We start from the raw sequence: 19,731 nt of genomic DNA, 5'->3' as shown, positions 1-19,731 counted from the left end.
TGTAACAGCTATAAAAATGATACAGAAATAATTTTCTACATGTAATAAATAGCATTTAGCTTATGTTATTCAGTGTTACTTTAAATGTATTTGTTTTATCCTGCTAGCTTGGTGCTCTAGGGGGCGCTAAGCAGCTGTTTGACTTGCATATACTTTGGGCCGGCTCTGGGAACAAAGAGGAGCCAATGAATGTTGCGTTTTGTTTTCGCTCTCATGTCTTTCTTTCCTCCTCTCCTGCTGTTCCTGCAGATCTCTGGAGAGGTGAGGGAGTCGGCCTTCCTGTTGTCATGTGCTCCTTCGTTCTCACTGGCATCAAAATAAAACCTTTCTGTTCTTAAATCTGATAATTATCTGAACAAATGATTTCAGATGGTTAAAGAAAACGTTGATGCTTGCTTATCATGTCCGCCTCATTTTCAACATCTTTCACTGCTTTCTGGGATTTGGATGGTTTTCTCTCCTAAACCAGTTTACAACCAGTAAAAAAAATCAGATAAAATAGTGCTGAGTCATGCTCTCACCTTTCCTGCAACCTCACCTGGATGCTTCCCGCTCGGCATCACAGTCCTTCCTGCAGCCGTTTTTATTTCTGTTGCAACTGTCTGGTTTCACTTTTAAAGGCTGAGAATTTATTCACTGCTGCAGCAAATTAAACCTGTTCTCACTCTGAAAGTGCAAAGGTTTTAGCAGCCACACAAATCGTTGTTTTTCTAGTTTTTCATGTTTCTATGAGGAAATGAGGAGAAATTTAAAAACCTCTCGGAGACGATACAGATTTCAATCTGGAGCCGTTCTCCTGAAGGTTCCCATTGGAGAGACCAAACCTCTGACCTCTGACCCGCTTTGTTGCCTTTACATTGTGACTCGATGCTGTTTGTAAAGTTACAAAACATTTACAGCTGTAATCTGGGTTATTTAGCCTCTTATAAGAGAAAAAAAACTAAAGATTAAATTTTTAAATCATATTTTCACCACAACATTCAGTCATTAATGCATCACTGTTTCAAACTAAACATTTACATCCAAGCCAGTTAGTAAGCTAATTAATTAGCTTTGTAACTATGTAAATATTAGATTAAAAACTAATTAGCTAAATATTGCTCATGAATAGTTAGCTTCATTAGTAACCTAAATATTCAGTTTCAAGCTTAATATTTAGTTCCAAATTAGTTAGCAAGCTAAACAATTAGCTGTAAAGTTACCTAGCAAGCTTAATAACTAGCTTCAAGCTAAATATTTAGCTAAAAACTAGATATCAAGCTAAACAGTTAGCTTCAATCTAGTTAATAAACTAAAGTTTCAAAGGAAGTATTTCAAAACTGGTTAGCAAGCTAAATATTTAGCTCTAAGCTAAATATTTAGTTCTAAGCTAAATATTTAGCTCTAAGCTAAATATTTAGAGCTAAATATTTATCTCCACATATGTTACCAACCTCAGTTATTCTTCAAACTACACATTTAGTTTAACAACTAAATATTTATCTCTGAATTAACTAAATATGTAGTTTGTTGTCTAAATATCTTGGAAATAAAAAATAGCTTGGAACTGTGACACTTATAATATGAATGAATGAATGAATGAATGAATGAATGAATGAATGAAAACCTTTTTTCTGACTGGCTAATTGTCACAAGACATTATGGCTGTAAATGTTTGTGTAGCTTCACAATCTGCATCCCTCCTTCCTGTGGGTTCATAATCAGAGAAATTAGATATTTAGAACTAAACCGGCGGTTCTGACCCAGCGGTGGGTTCTGACCCAGTGATGGGTCCTGACCCAGTGATGGGTCCTGACCCAGCGGCGGGTTCTGACCCAGCGGCGGGTTCTGACCCAGTGATGGGTCCTGACCCAGTGATGGGTCCTGACCCAGCGGCGGGTTCTGACCCAGCGGCGGGTTCTGACCCAGCGGCGGGTTCTAACCCACAGAACCCATAAAGTGAAAAACCCAACATTTGTGTTGCTGCAGAATCATTTGTCTCAGACTGGAAACGACTTTCTGAGCTGCTGGCGTTTTATTTCTGTTTTTATTGAAGCTTTTTATGGTTTTTTGTTCTGCAGCCCTTTGTGTTTCTAAAATTATAGCAGATTTTTAGGATCCGTTTGAAAAATATTCACACCTCCTGACCTTTCTAACATTTTGATGCATCAAAGCCACAAACTTATTGTTTACTTTTGATTTTATACAATAGATCAACGAGAAGTGGAGCCAAAATATTTTACAAATGAAAATCTGAAACGTGTGACACACATTTAGATATAACAGTAAAGGAAATTTTATTTATACATTTTCAACAATAAACCCCTTTCACTCCAAAACCCCTCAATAAAATCCAGTGCAGTGAACTGCTCTAGATGTCAGCGACCTTTTGACCTCTAAAGCCAGAAGGTTTGGAGGTCATTTCTCATGCTAGTGTTAGGCTAGCATGTTAGCTTTGGTTGTTTTTACCCAGAATGCCTCGTGTTGTAGTCCACTTCCTGCTGTTGGAGCAGTCTCTGGTCTGCTTGGCGTTCACATGTGCATTCAAACCGAACCAGAGCTCACTTCAACCAAACCCAGATGGAGGTTTGTAGACGGACCAGAGTTAGCTTAGCGTTCACACCACCCCAAACAAACTGGACTTTCTAAACTGGACTGGAGTTGATTAAGGCGACTAAACACGACTTGCTAAGTTGATAGACAACTGCAGATCTAACCTCAATAAAAGAAGATCCTAAAAAATATCGAGGGCTAAATACATGCGCATACCGCACTTTTCAGATTTACATTTGTAAAAAGACAAAACATGAAAATAATTCATTAATTTCCTTTTCTTTAGCTGTTTCCATTACTTTCTGTCCACAGAACTGCAAATAAAATTAAACTAAAAGTTTGTGGTCGTGACAAAATGAGAAAAAGATGACAGGAAAAATCTGGTTCTAACGGCGCCGTCACCAACCGCTGTTCCCGCTCTGCTTCCCCGCAGCGACGGGGACGAGAAGCGCTCGGACAGCCAGCGGTCCCTGTGCGACGACAGCAAGCTGGGGAGCGAGGACTCGCTGGCCGAGTACGGGGACAGCGTGGACATCCAGTTCAACGAGGACGGCTCCTTCATCGGCCAGTACAGCGGCCGCTCCGCCGCCGCGCCGCCCGGCAGCTCCGGCCCCGCCTCCCCGCTCAACCCGGCGCCGCCGCCGCCCTTCGCTCCCTCCATGTCCGGCATCCTGAACCGGCCCAGCTAGATCCAGAACCAGAACCGCCTAGACGTGCATGCCTGCAGCAGAACGGCAGAGACGGACCCGGTTCCACTTCCTGGTTCCGACGTCCACAGGAAGTTTAACTCTCCATGTTTACAGCTTTTGATGCAAAACTGCTAACTGTAAGAAAAATGAACAAATTTGGCTCCTTTAGAGAAACAAATATATCTTTATTAAATTCATTCCTGTCTGATTCTGCAGTGAGTTTTACTCTTTACTGTCCAAATCTGCAAAAACACAAAATAACACCAGGAGTTTGTAGTGCAGACAGATCAATACACTAAAATAAAACTATTTAAAATCATCTTTTCAGCAAGATTAGAAACTTATTTTAAGTAAATAATTCCTTAATATTGATGAAAAAGTTCTAGTTCCAAGTGAATTGGACAGTATGTTTTCATATTAAGGAATTATGTAATTAAAATAAGCTTCAAATCTTGCTGATAAGTTATTTTTATGTTAGTTTTGTCTTAATTGAAAGTTATTAATCTATTCGCACTACAAGCTGGACTTTGAACACTTGGTAATATTTTGTGTTTTTGCAGTGAATCTTCACTGCCGTATTTTTAACTGTTGCTGTAAAGCTTGGAGTTAGCAGCTTTGTACTGTTGAGCTCACAGAATCATATTATTATCGCTCTGTCAGAATATAACGGCTTCAAATTTCTCCTTCACCGTTAAAAAGTGAAAACTGGTGCAGCTGGCAGCATTACAGGATAAATACGACGCATTTAGCTGAATTTCCCATAAATATTTCAGCCTCCTTACTTTTTTTATCCATTTTTACTCAAACCTTGTCACTTTTTTTAATATAAACATTTACATTTCTTCATGGGCGAACTGGGAACGATGCAGACTTAGATATTGGGAGGATAAATCGGTACTAACCTCTGCTTCTCTGTGCAGCTTCAGTGCGCCACTAAACCATGTAATCAGAGTAAAGTATAAATCCCACAATATAATATTTAATTTCACACATTTTCAGCGTGCCTCAGTTTTTAAAGGGAAAAGTTTAACCGAACTGTAAAAGGTAGTTAGTCCCTTTGGCCACCAGATGGCGCCAGTTTTAACTGACTGCGGTGATTTTCAGTTGCAAAAAGCTGGCAGCTTCCTATGCAGAGGCGGGAAAATGATTATGCAGGCAGAAAGAGAATCTCACGTTTTCCTTCTCTGAATGTAAATAAAACCTTAAGATTGTCTCTTTTTGTTACTTTATACAGCTTGTTTTATAAAATAACCAAATTGTTTTGATTATCTATTGACGTGTTTGATTTTGAGCGTTTGTAACGTCCAGACCTCCCACCCACCGTCTGCTGCTGACCTTTCCCCTCGTGTCACTCAGTAGCTCCAGATCCTGTAGAGATAAAAATTAGGAAATTCAGCCCTCTTCCTGTTTCCTGTAGAGCATAGAGACGCAGCAGAAATACAGATTATTAAATGTGACGTTCAAACGGCGCCAGACAGAAACAATGGAGTAAATGTCTAACAGAAACACTCTGAAACTTTCAGATTAATCTAAAATCTTTGAGTCAAAAAAAAAACTACAAAATTTGAGAAAAAACAAGGAAATTTAAAAAACAAATGTCAAATTTTGAGATTAATCAAAAAACTGAAATTTCTGAGTTTGAACGGTCAAAAACTTGATAGAAAAAAACCGAGAAATTTTGAGATCTTAGAAAAATTCTAGAAAAAAAAACAAGAAAATTTCTGAGTTTCAAAAGTCCAAAATTTTCACTGTTTGAAACTGAGAATAAAACTTCTATAAAATATCTGAGATTAATAAAAACAAAATTTCCTATCAAGTTTTTGACTTTTGGAGCTCACAAATTTCCTTTTTTCTGAAATTTTTAGGGAAATTTCTGAGTTTCATAAGTTGTAAATTTTAGTCTTTTGTTTGTTTTTATAGAAACTTTCTGAGATTTTTTGGCAGAAATTTACTCCTTTCTTTTCCTTGGTACCGGAGCGGAAAGCTTCTAACGGACTTCCCTGAAGTTTGCAGAGGTTTTGTGATGAAGCAGCTCAGATGTTCCGGATCTCCTGGTTCCGTCCAGAACCAGCCGGAACCGGGAACCCTCAGCGGGACTCGGACCGGGCCGGACGGAGAGGAACTGTGACGGCGGGAGGAGAAATCGCTGCAATACTGAGATGTGCTAACTAACTAGCTTGTTGCATTGTGCGCTGTATGTAAGCTGGCGAACTAACCTCAGACTGTCAACGAACAATAAACATGGCAACGCATTTACTGAACAACGGCTCTGGGTTCTGTTTGCAGCGAACCACGGCGCACAGCGCCGCCACTACAGACGGAAACCAGGAGGAAATTATTGCAAAACGCTCTACAAAAACCCAATTGAAAATTTTTAACTTTGCAGCTCAGAAAATTTCCCTTTTTGTATCTTAAAAAATATCTACTTTTATATCTATATCACATCTATTTCCCCCCCCCCCACATTCTTTATCTAATAGAAAACAACAATTTAAATGTTTTTTTCTAGAAAACGTCTGACATTTCTCTTTTTTTCTGCAAAATTTTGACTTTTCTGTTTTCTAGAAAATTTTCCGTTTTCTGGAAAATGTCAGATTAATCTAAAAAATTCAGTTTATTTCCATTTCATACTTAGAAATCTTTGATTTGTTTATCAAATTTGTCAAAATTTGGACTTTTTGAACTAAAAGATTTCAATGTTTTTTTAATTAACATTAATCTCTAAATTTCTCACTCTTTTCTTGCAAATGTTGAATTGTTGAAACTCTGAAATTTCTAAGTGTTTTCCGGAAAAATTCTGAAATTTCAGGGGTTTTAGGCAGAAAGTTTTGTTTTTTTTTCCTATTTACAATCCTCGCCGTTGGGACGTGATGTCCACATGACGCGGCTCCCTGCTGGTGAAGCCGGAGGAGGTGAAGCTGGAGGTTTCAGACCGTCACACTGGACGCACCGCAGCAGGAGGAGGATATTCCGGTAGGATAGTCAATCATCCGCCGGGTCGCTGCTTCCGTGGCCGTGGAGTGGGCGGGCCCACGGGCCCACGGCCAGTGTTCATGCTTGGTGCACACATGGTGTCATAACTGACGGCGCTCCGTGTTCCGAGGCTCCGCAGGACGGAACCGAGACCCGGGAAGGATGCTCCGCTTCCAGCGTCCGCACGGTAATCAGCACCGACCTGCTGCGTGATTACCGCTCAGGTTGTTTTCATTCATTCATTCATTCATTCACTCGAGAGGTGAAATCCTCCGCGCGCGACCTTGTGACTCAAACTGATCAAAGATCCACTATTGAGCTGAAGATGCTCGGGCCTTTCTTTGTTTATTATTTTGGTTGGAGTCTCGAGCTGTTTCACCGGAACAACTCGCGGCTCGCGCGCGGCAGCCAGGTGCGTGCGCGTGCTGACAGTCCAGGGGTCTGAGGCCATCATGAAGGAAGGAGTCATTGTAAGGCTATCGCGGGGCTTCAGCGTCATGTAAGCCGATAAACAAGGCGCCCCGCCGCGCCGCGCTCCGCCCCCACATGGAGGAACAACAACAAGCCGCCTTAAAATCCTCAAAGAAGAAGAAGCTGCAACACAAACGTTATTGTTTGGCATTTTGATTTGCGTTAGTTCTACTGGGAGGAATGTTCCGGTAAAACACAAACGGCTCCAGTAGAAATTATCCCAGAAAAAAGTCTAATGAGTTTTCTAATGAGTGCCGTTTGTAAAGTTTTCATCATGTTATTCATTCAGTTTCCAACAAGTCCAATTTAAATATTTAAACTAAATACTTAGTTAGCCAGCTAATTATTTAGTTTACAGCCAAAATATTTAGAGCACAAACTAGCTACAAACTGAACATTTAGCTCTGCATTTTTAGCTAACATGCAAATTAATTTGCCAAAAAGCAGAAGTGGACTCTCAAAATAGTCACAGTTTCAAACTAATTATTTAAGTCCAATTTAAATATTTAGCTCTAAACTAAAAAAATATTTTCTAACCTAGCTATTTACAGTGCAAGCTAAGTTATTAAGTTTACTAACAAATAATTTAGCCCCAATTTAATTTAGCTCCTAACTAGATATTTAGTTAGCAAGCTACATTTTTAGCTAGCTTAAATTTTAATAATTTTTAAGCTTGGTAAATATTAACAAACTTAATAATTAGTTGCCAACTATATATTTAGCTCCAATGTAAATAGCTCTGAACTATTTATTTAGTTAACTATTTGTCTTGCTAAGTGAATTTTTGTTTTGAAGCTAATTATTTAGCTTGAAATTTATTTGTTAGCAAGCCAAATAATAACTTTGAAGCTCAATATATTGCTCAGAGCTAAATATTTAGCATGCTAACTAAATATTTATATGGATGACCAACATTATGAAAAATGAATCCCACTTTTTTCTTTTATTAAAAATGGCTAAATAAAAATCTTCTTTTATTTAGCCATTGATAAATAATTAATGGCTAAATAATTATTTGTTTCGCCAAGAAAAGGTGCCTCATAGTTTTTCTGCCAACTTTCCTTTTTTCGGCATTTCAGGTGTTCCGTATGCAGGAGCTGGTTGTTTTCAGATTTTGTCTACATAAATGAAATCTGTGGATGGTATCCTGACTGTAATTATCTTTATTAAAACAAGATTGATTCTGCCATCGTAGTGGACGGGACTCATTGATTTAAAAATGTTTTTTGGCATTTATCTAGAGAAAAACACTAATAGCGATTAGCCTGGTCTCTGACAACAGCAGTTAGCAAAGCCCATTGATTTTCCACTTTGACCTTTGGTTCCTCCACATCCAAGTATTGGCGTTTCCTGTCTGAATAATTTTTTCTCTCAGAGGGTTTGAAAGAAGGATTATTATTCCCCACGGAAATGTTGGAGAAAAGAGACAAAAACTGTGGTCAGACAGCCGGCGCTTTTCTTCTGCTCATCTGTTACTAGATTAGTTTCTGTATTTGGATCCCAGTGAAAATATAATATTCTTTGTACAGATTTGGCTGAATTACTGCACAGTGTGTTGTTCTTCCAGCAAATGGCCATTTTTCTGAGTCTGTCAACAATTAATTGATTACTGGATTAGTTGGTGGTTATTTCAATAATCGATTAATCACCATTGACCGATTCAGCCGTATTTTCAAAATGCACGTAGAGTTTCCTGCTGTCGGTCCATCAGGATTCCCACAGAACGTCCACTTCCTGTACTCCAGGTCAAAGTGCATCGTTGTGCTGACTGGACGTTATTCTGTGACAAACAGAAGAACCGACCAATCGCAGCGAAGCAAAAAGGTAGCTCCTCCCACATCTAGAGAAAGTTCAAACTGCACGTTTAACTGGGAAGATCCCTGCTGTTAAACACACACCGACTGAGACGACGTCAAGACACACACACACACACACACACACACACACACACACACACAGCGGAGTCATGTCCCAGAACCGAGAGACGCTCACCAGAACCCCCCTGGAGAAAACCTGGGTTCCCTGGATGGGAGGCAGACTGAGCAAACGCAGAGGCTGTGAGTGGACAGAACCAGCGGTTCTGGTTCTGACCCGGTCTGGGTTTCTGTGCTTCTGTTTTTGAGGAGTGTGAGACTTTAGGCTGTGATTAATGACTGGGTTTGGATGGTTTCTTATTTTGGAAACATGGAGAAGACCTGAAGGCCGTTCACCCCAAAGGGTCACGGGGTCGTCGTGTTCTGATCCGATATTAAAGCCGCAGTTTGTAACTTTAGCAAAAAACAGGTTTTTACATGTTTATTCATGTGAAGATAGTTTAACATGAGACAGATAATCTGTGAAAAGATCAATCTCCTCCCTGAGCTGCTACAGCTGCCTGAAGAAACGCTTCAGAAACAACCAATCAGAGCCAGGAGGCGGGGCTTAGCACTGCCAGTCATCCTCATGTACTCGCAGCTACATGTGCTAACGGCGGAGAAACAACTCACCGTTACAGGAAAACTGATTAACTGTCGTCATAAGTGGCTATGCTAACTAGCCTTAGCATTCACAGCAGGTCATGCTAGGTAGCCTAGCATTCACAGCAGGCCATGCTAACTGATTTAGTTGATTAAATTAGTTGATGATTATTTCACTAATGGGATGTACTGTAGGATGGATTCTGGATAAAACGTTCCTCGTTTGTTCTAATTAGTAACCATGGCAACAGACCATTTCTTCCATCAATCATAATGTGAAATTGTTGGCAGCTGGATGACCTTCAACCCCTGAACTCCGTGTTTCATTTCGCTTTGGGATCAATAAAGTATCTTCTTGTTGTCTGGCTGTTCCAGCTTCGGTTCCCCAGTTCACCAATTCCCCGACCTTGATAGTGATGGTCGGCCTGCCGGCTCGGGGAAAAACCTACATCTCCAAGAAGCTCACCAGGTACCTGAACTGGATCGGAGTGTCGACCAAAGGTACTCATCCCCCCGCCTGCCTGAGTTTAACATTTTACCTCAGCTTTTCCTTCATTATTACTTCTGAGCCCTGATGTCTGTCAGTTTCAAGTTTTGGACATTTTCTGAATTTCAAACGTTGAAAATGTTCGACTTTTAGGGTTTCCAAATATTTTCAAGAAACTTTCTGAAATTAATCTAAAAATGTTTCAGTCTTTTCTGAAACTCAGAACTGTTTTGTTGGGAATTTAAACTTTTTGAACTGAATTTTTTTTCCCATTTTTGTCCCAGAAAATTTGTAAGATTAATCTGAACGTCGGAGGTTTTTCTTGGAAATTTTAGATTTTTTTAAATCAAAATTTTTTTATGTTTTCTCTGAAAAATTTCTGAAATTAACCTAAAAAAAGTTTTGAGTTTTTTCACTTATAAAACTTAAAAAAAGAAATTTTTTGATATTAAACAAATTTTTTTTTTTTCTTGTGAATTTTTCAGTTTTTTCTTAATTTTCTTTATTGAATAATTTAGCAGCATAAATGGTTTTTGAATTGCACTTCTTGTGTCAATGTTGTTTTCAATTCAAGTGCAACTGATTGATTACAGATTCTGAGATGGAGATGATTAAACATTTTAAATATTAAAATCTTTATTATTTTTGTTTTTTAGTGTTTAATGTGGGTCAGTACAGAAGAGAAGCAACACGCTCCTACAACAGCTACGAGTTTTTTAAACCCGACAACGCAGAAGCCATGAAGATACGCAGGTACGAGTCTAAACGCAGAAAACAGATTACAGAAAATATCACAGCTAAGATTATCATCTCTTTTAATAAAACCTTCAGTTTGGGAGGATTGAGCTGAAAATCCCACTGAAACATTTATCAATGCCTGAAATTTCATGATGTTTTATCTATATTTAATTTCCTTATGTTGTTTCTTAATGTTTTTGACATTGTTTTTAAAATATTTTTTATTATTTTTCTATATTTTTATGGTTTTATATTGTTTTTTTTTAAATATTTTTTTATGTTTCTTGATGTTTTTTGTGATTTTTTAATGTTTTGTGTTGTTTTTGATGTTTTCTCGCAGCGCCTGTGTGAACACGGCCCTGCAGGATGTGTGTGACTACCTGACCAGAGACCAAGGCCAGGTCGCGGTGGGTTCAGGTCAAAGGTTATCCAATAACTGCAGCTTGAAACAGAAGCAATTTAAAGAGACAGGATGCAAATATGGAGGAAATTCACCTGAAACTGATCGATCGATCGATCAATCCTAAGATTTTTAATTTGTTTAAATTACCCAAATAATTGAATCATCAGACTTTGTTCTGGTGAATGGATGAATGGATGATAAATGTTTTATAAATGAAATTATTTCTACGTAGTTAAAGTTCTATTCGTTGTTGGTAAAAGTCCTGATTTTGTTCTGCCAGGTTTTCGATGCCACCAACACGACGCCGGAGCGCAGAGAGGTCATCCTCACCTTCGCCAAAGAAAATGGTTACAAAGTTGGTCTTTAATTTGCTTTCCTGCTGTAAAACGTAGAAATGTGTCAGAAACATAGAGCTGCAGCTTCTATCTTCTCTCTGGTTCAGGTTTTCTTTGTGGAGTCGATCTGCGACGATCCCAAAGTCATTGCTGAAAACATTAAAGTAAGTCACTGTGATAAACGATAATATTGTTGTTTTGGGGAAAATCTGGTTGTAATGTGATAATGACTAAAAAAATCAATTATTAGTTTTTTAGGTAATTCTGTGACTTTGAATGCTTGACAATCTGAAATAAGCTTTCCTTAAAGAAATGTGATTTATTTCACAAAGCTGCACACAGTAACAGCATTTAATCAGGTTTCTGAATTTCCTCATATTCACTGATGCTCTTGTTGAACAATCAGAAAATAGTAAAAGCAGATTTTTTTTATTTCATATTAATTTGAATTTTTTAAGGTGGTAAAAATCAGAATTATAAATTTTCACAAAAGATGCAATAAATGCCTGCTCCCATTTTCAAGTAATATAGTATTAATGTCATAATAAAGAGTAAAAAAGCTCAATTTAGTTTTAATATCCAAATTAAAACACAAGCAAAAATTAAAAGGAGAATAAAAACCACAGACAACCAAAACCCTAAATAAAATAGATTATGAAGTTGTAAGCAAAAATATTAATCTTCAGATTGAAACTTATGAAGCTAATTTTAATTTATCATGTGATGAACTGATTGTTTACTTACCGGCCGGCCTCACAAACTAAAGTCGTGTTTTTCTGTCGGTAAACAGCAAGTGAAGCTTTCGAGTCCCGACTACGTAGATTGTGACAAAGAAGAAGCTGTTGCAGATTTTCTGAAGAGGATCGAGTGTTACAAGATGACCTACGTTCCCCTGGACGACAGCAAGGAACGGTAACCGATACCGATACATCTAATAATACCGATACATCTAATGATACCGATACAGCTAATGATACCGATACAGCTAATGATACCGCTAACTAAACATACAGCATCAGGCTAAATATTCAGCTCCTTAAATAGCTTGAAGCTAAATATGTAACGCCTAAATATTTAGAGGATAAATATTCATAATAATAACTTCAATGAATATTAATTGAACCGTAACATTTAGATGCTAAATATTTAGCTTACTAAAAAAATATTTAGGTTAGTTAGCAAGCTAAATATTTAGTTGTGAAACTAAACATTTAGCTAGTAAACTAAATTTGCAAACTGAATATTTAGCAAGCGTAGAGCTCATTAAATTGCTCCTTAGTTCCTATATATCTATATTTAGATATATAGTTTATATTATATTTAGTTTGGAGCTAAATATTTAGTTGTAAACTATATATGTAGTTTGCCAATTAAATATTTAGTTTAAACATTTAAGATAATGAATAATGTAAAAATATTAGTTTAAAAAATGAACCCCCATTGTTTTCTCTGACGCTAAATAATCTAAAGTATAGATATTAATGTTTTACAGTATCGTTACTAATTGCACTCCATATTAAAGGCTAAATGACATAAAGGAGCTTCATGTGTTTAGTTACTGCTGGTCTCCCCGTTTCTCTCTGCAGGAGTTTATCGTACATTAAGATCTTCAACGTGGGCAGCCGGTACCTGGTGAACCGGGTCCAGGACCACATTCAGAGCCGGATCGTCTACTACCTCATGAACATCCACGTCGCGCCCAGATCCATCTACCTGTCCCGGCACGGCGAGAGCGAGCTCAACCTGGTGGGGCGCATCGGGGGAGACTCCGGCCTGTCCCACCGGGGGGCAAAGGTCAGGCCAGCGCTGCATCGTGCTACTGAACATTTTACAAACAAAACAGAACCAGAGTCCAAGGTTAAGATGATCAGTTTGACACAAAATCTCAGGTCAAAGGTGAATCCTGCCATGCAGAGTGCTGGATGCTGATGTTTATGTTTGGAGCTGCAGCAGCAGCTGCAGCACTCCTAGTTTCACTGCAGAGCAAAGTCCAGTGATAACAAAATCACTCAGATAGCAAAACAACTCAAACAGAAATCCATCAATAATCAATAAAACAACAGACAGGAAGAACATTGATAAGCTCTTAAAATTATCATAGAAAAGAAAAGAACAGAATCAGTTTTTATTCAGATATCTGATGGTTCAAATAAATAAAAAATATTTACCTAACAAGATATGTAGCTGATAAACAACTAAATATGTAAATCCAAACTAAATATTTAGTTTACAACACAATTTTGAGTTGTTAAATAGATATTTAACTAAATAATTAGCAAGTATTTAAAAACTAAATATTTAGTTTACCAACTACCTTTTCATTTTATAAATAAACATTTAACTGAATATTTAGCTGTGAAGGTAAATATTTAGTTCCTAAGTTAATATTTAGTTCAGTAACTAAATATTAGAAAATAAATATTTAGTTTACACTGTAAAATATTTAAGTTACCAATTAGTTATTTATCTCCATAATAAACAGTTAGTATCCCAACCAAGTTTGTATTTAGTAAATAAAACATTAGCTAAGAAGCTACATAGTTAGTTTACCAACTAATTATGTAGCTTCAAACTAAATACTGAGTTCATCAAGTCAATTTTAGTTTGAAAAACTGAAATATTTAGTTAAATACTTATATAAAACTAAATATTTATATTATTGGTAAGCTAAATATTTAGCTTACCAAGTAATTATGTAGCTACAGATTAAATATTTAATTGAGAAAATACATTTTTAGTAACTAAATGCATATTTAGCTAGAGAGAGAAATATTTATTTGCTAAATTAAATGTTTAGTTTTAGTTTGTGCGTCTCACTGCTCGCTCAGTTCGCCGCCGCGCTGGGCGCCTACATGTGCGGTCAGAGCATCAGCAACCTGAAGGTTTGGACGAGCCACATGAAGAGAACCATCCAGACCGCCGAGGCGCTGCGGGTCCAGTACGAGCAGTGGAAGGCCCTCAACGAGATCGACGCTGTGAGACACAAACCCTTTTCATTAGCATGCTTCAAACTCTGATGTGATTCCAACGGCTGATCCTCTCAGAGAAACAGCATCAACCAGCAGAGCACATTCATGTTTTCATTCTCTGATCAGGGAGTTTGTGAGGAAATGACTTATGAGGAGATTCAGGAGAACTACCCAGAGGAGTTCGCTCTGAGGGATCAGGACAAATATCGGTACCGGTACCCCAAAGGAGAGGTGAGTCTGAGAAAATCCCACAACGACTCCCAGGTTATTCACACATCCAGAGTCCAGAAGTTTGTGTTAACGCCAGCAGGAAAGACAGAGAAACAACTGAAGAGTTAAAAGGAAGAAAAAAGATCTGGGACATTTTGGATAATCAGGGTTTAAAAAATAATTCAGACGCTTCCACAATAATCAGTCTGTCCACGAAAAACTCTCTTCATTTGTAACTTAATTAGTTTCTGCAGGTAGTGAAAGATCCGAGTCTTCAAGGTATAAAGAAAGAGTTCAGGTGGAAAACAGGAAAAAAGAAAAAACAAAAGAACAAAAGGGAAGAAAAAGGAGAAAAATTAAAATTAAAATGGAAGGAAGAAAACATTAAAATAGAAAAAATGGGGGAGAAATATTAGTTTCACATCTACTCTACAAATTTATAGATTAGTCTCCATTCATTGACTTTAATATCTATTAATGTCAAAAGTTTGTTTTAATAAATTCTGATTTTAATAATTTCATAATCCAGAGCAGAAATTTCCTCTGAATTATGAAAATATTTACCGCCGATCAAAACAGCATTTATATATCAGGACCAGTGATAATACGATTGTTACTTAAGGAACCGATCCAGTGACGTGTCCAGTTGACTCGCTGTATTCTGATCCTGTACGGAATGACAATAATGTCAAAAAAGACTCTAAGTCTGAAGTCTTTTTTGGGACTTTTTGCTGTCTCAGCCTGACAGTAATGAGAACGTTGATCATTGGTGTGTTCAACCCTGTAAATCTGACCTGGATCAGGTGACTGTTTGACCTTTGCCCTCCAGTCGTACGAGGACCTGGTCCAGCGTCTGGAGCCCGTCATCATGGAGCTGGAGAGGCAGGAGAACGTCCTGGTCATCTGTCACCAGGCAGTTATGAGATGCCTGCTGGCCTACTTCCTGGACAAGAGTGCAAGTGAGAAAAAAAACATCTTTATTTTACCAAAAATGTTTCCTTTAGCCATAAAACTGCACAAAGTAAAATTATAAATATAAACGAACTTAAAGCTGCAGTACGTAACTTTTATCAAGCATATGTTCTGTACTTTTTTGTTAAAGCCGTCATCTTGTGCCAGTTTCAACAAATGTATGAAAAACATTTTTTTATCAAATTTACATGCTGCAGCTTTTAATGGAAATATTTTCCAATAAATAGTTTTAGTGATGGGATGAGGTGGTTTTTCAACCGTATCAAAAAATAAAAAAATCACATCACAGGAGTTACGTGATCAACAACCGGATGTTACTACTGAAGGAAATTAAAAAGAAAAGACAGGAAGTGGTAGAAGCTCTCACAGCATCGGCTCATAAAACGTTCTGTCATTCCAACGTCTTGAATCCAAACCTCTTCTGGAAAATGGTCGACACACTCTCAAGTAGGCGGGACTTGTTGCTCTACGGAAAGCCATCCAGCTCAAATTTATGAGACTTTTAACATGCAAACATAAAAATACAAGCACAACACACAGCCAACGTGTCACATATATTTGAGCAGGATGGTTTCCCATATGTTCCAATACCTGAATTTATCTGATGTAACTGTCGCTGCCATGATTTTTAATGACTTATTAAAAAGTCATTAATAAATAATCTTTTATTAATTGGAATATAGAAAAGTTTAGAGCACATTCTAAAGGAAATGGTGTGTTTCTGATGCAGTAACTCATGTTTCTGTGCCAGGCGAGCTGCCCTACCTGAAGTGTCCTCTGCACACCGTCCTGAAGCTCACGCCGGTCGCCTACGGTCCGTCCCCGCTGCCATTGCTCCTGTTAAGTCGGGCGTTTTATCAGCCTCAGAACAAGCTGCTCTGGATCTGAATCTGGTGTTTGAGACGTATTTCACCACTTCTGTTTTGTTTCCCCTCAGGGTGTAAAGTTGAGTCGGTGTTTCTCAACATTGAAGCTGTGAACACACACAGAGACCGGCCGGAGGTAAAGTCCCTGCAGTGTGTTGGTTTACGGCGGCTTAGACAGCGATAACACGCAGAAACAGATGGAAGATTTTCAGACCTGATAGAAAGACTCATGATTTTAGAGTAAATATTACATTTGTCCCACATAACTACTGCACAAACAGGCCAGCAACCAGAAGAAATGGTTTAGACACCAGCAAAAACAAAAAGGCAAAAACAGAAGAAGTCTGTAGAGTAGGTGGTAAATTGTTTGAACAAACAGCTTGAGTTTGTTTTTCTCAGAATGTGGATGTGGACAGAGACCCGGAGGAGGCGCTGGAGACGGTACCTGAACACATCTAGAGGACGCCTCAGCTCAACGTCCGTCCCGTCCAGAGGAGAAGTCTTATTTTAATTCATGTAATCCTTGTTTTCAGAAAACTGAGAGCTCACTGATAATGAAAGGTTTCTTCAACTAGTGCACTTTATCTAGAAGGGTCCAGGCTGAAAACAACTGCTAAAAAGTGAAGACCTGAAAACGACCTTCTGGACTGTTCACCAGTCATTAATCTGTTTCACTGCATCACTTCATCCTGTGCTGTTCCTTCAACTCTTGTAATTTCATGTAGACAGCAATAATAGTGGAGATGCCGTGCCGCCATGTTTTAGTGGTAGTTTTAGATTTGAAAAGTGATGTTCATTGATTTACGCAAAGGGCTTCATTCTCTCATCAGCACATTATTCAGCTCAGCAGAAACCGTATTCACCAAACAGAAAAAAAACTGTCACCACCTGAATTTAACTGTTAAATTCAGCTGCCATCACATTCCTGGGAACGTTGTAACTGACAGCCACGTTGATAGGCAGTTGCTATGACAACAGTAAACAAGCCACAAGCTTAGAACTAGTTCTTGGGTTTCTATCTGAAACAATATAAGTACTTTACAACTGTTATTTGATTACAGTTTTTGAGTACTCTACCCATCTCTAGCTTGGCTAATGTAGCTTATCTGCTAGCTAAGACACTAAAATATTTTATTGTTTAGTAGGGTGTCAGCGCATCCTGTAATGTATTCAATGCATACAAAATGTACGGTAAGTTGGTCCTAAATACGTTAATCACAGGTCTTACAATTTTGGCAGACTATTTAACTAAATATGTTTGAGTCGCGCGCACATCATTGCGGTTTAGACTACCGCTAGCTAGCTGCTAACAGACCCTTGCTAGCCATCTTGCTATCTTTTTGCGTTTATCCTGGAGAAGATGAAAAGTCCAGAAATTTCTAGAAGTAAAAATTATTGACTTTTCAAACTCAAAAATTGCCATTTTTTCTAGAAGATTTCTGAGATTAATCTAAAATGTTTAAGTTTTTTTGTTTTTTCGGTAACTGTAATAGTTCTTTTACTTACAATGGCCCTGAAACGCCTGTAGAAAATTACCCGGGGTCATGGCGGAGACTCGCAGCTGGAAGGTTTAAATCTTCCGTCCACATTCCTAAAAGCTTCATGTGTGGCTCTGTGTTGACATTCAGTTACACATAAAATATCCAAATGATAAACAATTTGTTACAACCTTCGCTTACTTTTAGCTCAAATAAGACGTTTGTTCTCAAGGACACCACGTCTACAGTAGCCCAGAAGGGACAAATCATTCTGTTTACACTGTGCCTTTAAAAACTATTAATTTCCTGATTCATAATATGATGAGCTGGAAGAGGGATGTCTATGAAGGTGCTCAAAGGCATCAAAAATGCAAATAATATCGCGTATAAGTATTCTCATCATGTTCATTACAGCCATGCGCCGCTAGATGGCGTCGCAGCCTTTTTTAGCTGTTAAATTATCTTTCTGAATCCAGTGGAAATGTTGGCCTCTGCCTGTTTTAACACCATCCAACTGTTTACCAACCCCCAGGCCCGTCTGCCACCACCGTGCTTCAGCGATACATGGTACCACCATTCATTATTTACATTTTTTATACAAACTCTTGTGAAGAAATTGCAGTTTCTGTGAGAATTAACTGCATCTGTTGATTTTTTTAAATAGCTAAGTACTGTTTGAACAATATGAGCTGTGTTACTTTTGATTTTTACTTTTTCAAGCTCTTGCATCCTTTACTAATCATGTAAAATGTGAAATGGAGGATGAGGTCGATGTTAGAAAAAAACAATCTTCATTTTTTCCACCTTAAAAAGAAATTCTGACTTTTTGTCTCATAATTATTGCTTTGAAAGCCAAAATTATGACAACCATGACAGCGTTTCTCTTTGCTCTGACAATGCGTTTTTGGTGCTGTTTTTAAAGTTACACAGTAGAAAAATTAACAGCAATAATTTTCTGTTTAGCTTCTGTGGTGATTTCCAAAGTCATATTTTCACCAAGTTATTCCTACAGTTATAAAGCTACATATTTCATTCACAAGCTCCAGATTCAACATATTCTGCTAACTAAATTAATCTCCAAACTAACCATTTATTTTCATATTCAATATTTATTTGTCAAACTAAATTTTTAGCAAGTAAGCTCCGTATTTAACTTGCTTACCAAATACTCAGCAACCTGAGTGTTTAGGTTGCTATCTAAGTACGTAGCTAAACATTTAGCTAACTACTTATGTATTTGGTTTGCTTCCTAAATATTTATATTGAACTCAAACTGAAGCATTTAGTTCAGAACAAAATGTTTAGTTTCCAAGCTAAATATTTAATTTCAAAGTTAAATGTTTAGTTGGGAAAAATAAATATTTAGTTTGGAACTCCCACATTTATTAATGTAGAAATAAACTGGTGAATATATAAAATATAAACACCCAGATGAAAGGCTCAATAAATCTATAGGTGTAAATTTTCACAGTAGCTTTACAAACAGCATCCCATTTGCATAAACTGTTTCCTAATTTACTGGAAATCTGTTTTGTTGCACATGTGCACTTTTGAAAACCGTTTTAGACGCTTGCAAAGCTGCTGCAGCATTCATGTAAACTGACAGTTAATCTGCGTGGTTTCCAGATTAACCAGAACCATCCTGGATTTACACGCTCAGATTTGTAACTTCAGAAGTCGGCATCGTCCTGATTCAGCTGCATCGAGTCGTGATGTGAATTTTAAAGATTTATGCTCTTGATTCTGTGCTTCAGTCACTGTAATTCCTTTTAATGCAGGTCTTTAAAAATGAAACATTGTGAAACATTAAATGTGTTTGTTGTGTAATCTGTGTTGTGACCATGTCTGGTTAAAATCAGGTGCCTGAATAAACATCTTGTCTGAACTGTTTGTGTTTCTGAAGAACGTTCCAGCAGGTTCTCTGGGTAACGTTGCACTTTGTTAGATTATTGTTGTTTTATTAGAATATGATCATTTATTTGAAGTGCTACATTTACTGAAATGGTTCATCAAAAACTACAAACCATCTGCTCAGACGTAGTTGGGTCTCGTTAAAATGTAACTAAATTTACACAAAAATGTCAATATTTTCCCTGAAACAAAGATTTTAGACAGTTTATCAGTAAATAAAGTAGATTTGGGTTTTAGTTGC

At 37.7% G+C, this 19,731-nt stretch overlaps 2 protein-coding genes and 1 long non-coding RNA gene across 6 annotated transcripts in view; 2 read left to right on the top strand and 1 right to left on the bottom strand.

Moving 5' to 3' along the window:
- Positions 1-5,482, top strand: part of LOC122831158 (neural cell adhesion molecule L1.1-like) — a 46,699-nt gene extending 41,217 nt beyond the window's left edge. For 2 of the 3 annotated variants that reach the window (XM_044117333.1, XM_044117165.1), the window contains 2 exons: positions 250-261; positions 2,966-5,482. In XM_044117333.1, the coding sequence (XP_043973268.1) occupies positions 250-261; positions 2,966-3,221 (268 nt within the window). In that variant the 3' untranslated portion in view covers positions 3,222-5,482. The remainder of the gene's footprint in view (positions 1-249; positions 262-2,965) is intronic. The other variant, XM_044117247.1, reaches the window with a different exon arrangement.
- A 545-nt stretch (positions 5,483-6,027) lies between these two features.
- Positions 6,028-19,472, top strand: si:dkey-96f10.1 (6-phosphofructo-2-kinase/fructose-2,6-bisphosphatase). Of its 2 annotated transcripts, none has more exons than XM_044116852.1 (14): positions 6,028-6,381; positions 9,497-9,622; positions 10,265-10,361; positions 10,687-10,753; positions 11,030-11,104; positions 11,192-11,248; positions 11,875-11,996; positions 12,671-12,878; positions 13,913-14,059; positions 14,180-14,284; positions 15,093-15,222; positions 15,987-16,049; positions 16,173-16,237; positions 16,501-19,472. In XM_044116852.1, exons 1-14 carry the CDS (start codon positions 6,357-6,359, stop codon positions 16,558-16,560), a joined length of 1,347 nt encoding a protein of 448 aa, XP_043972787.1. In that variant the 5' UTR covers positions 6,028-6,356; the 3' UTR covers positions 16,561-19,472. The 2 variants fall into 2 exon arrangements, with proteins under 2 accessions (XP_043972787.1, XP_043972703.1); XM_044116768.1 differs by lacking the exon at positions 6,028-6,381 and adding an exon at positions 8,506-8,722.
- Positions 13,977-16,105, bottom strand: LOC122831103. The gene is made up of 4 exons (XR_006370647.1): positions 16,001-16,105; positions 15,603-15,701; positions 15,058-15,206; positions 13,977-14,057 (listed from the first exon to the last, which is right to left on the bottom strand). It is a non-coding gene; the product is annotated as an uncharacterized LOC122831103 (long non-coding RNA).
- Positions 19,473-19,731: the final 259 nt, after the last annotated feature.

The sequence above is a fragment of the Gambusia affinis genome, linkage group LG01 (assembly GCF_019740435.1).
Source record: "Gambusia affinis linkage group LG01, SWU_Gaff_1.0, whole genome shotgun sequence".
Lineage (NCBI taxonomy): Eukaryota > Metazoa > Chordata > Actinopteri > Cyprinodontiformes > Poeciliidae > Gambusia > Gambusia affinis.
Note: the sequence above shows the minus strand (reverse complement) of the source record. Positions and strands in the feature narration are given on the sequence as shown.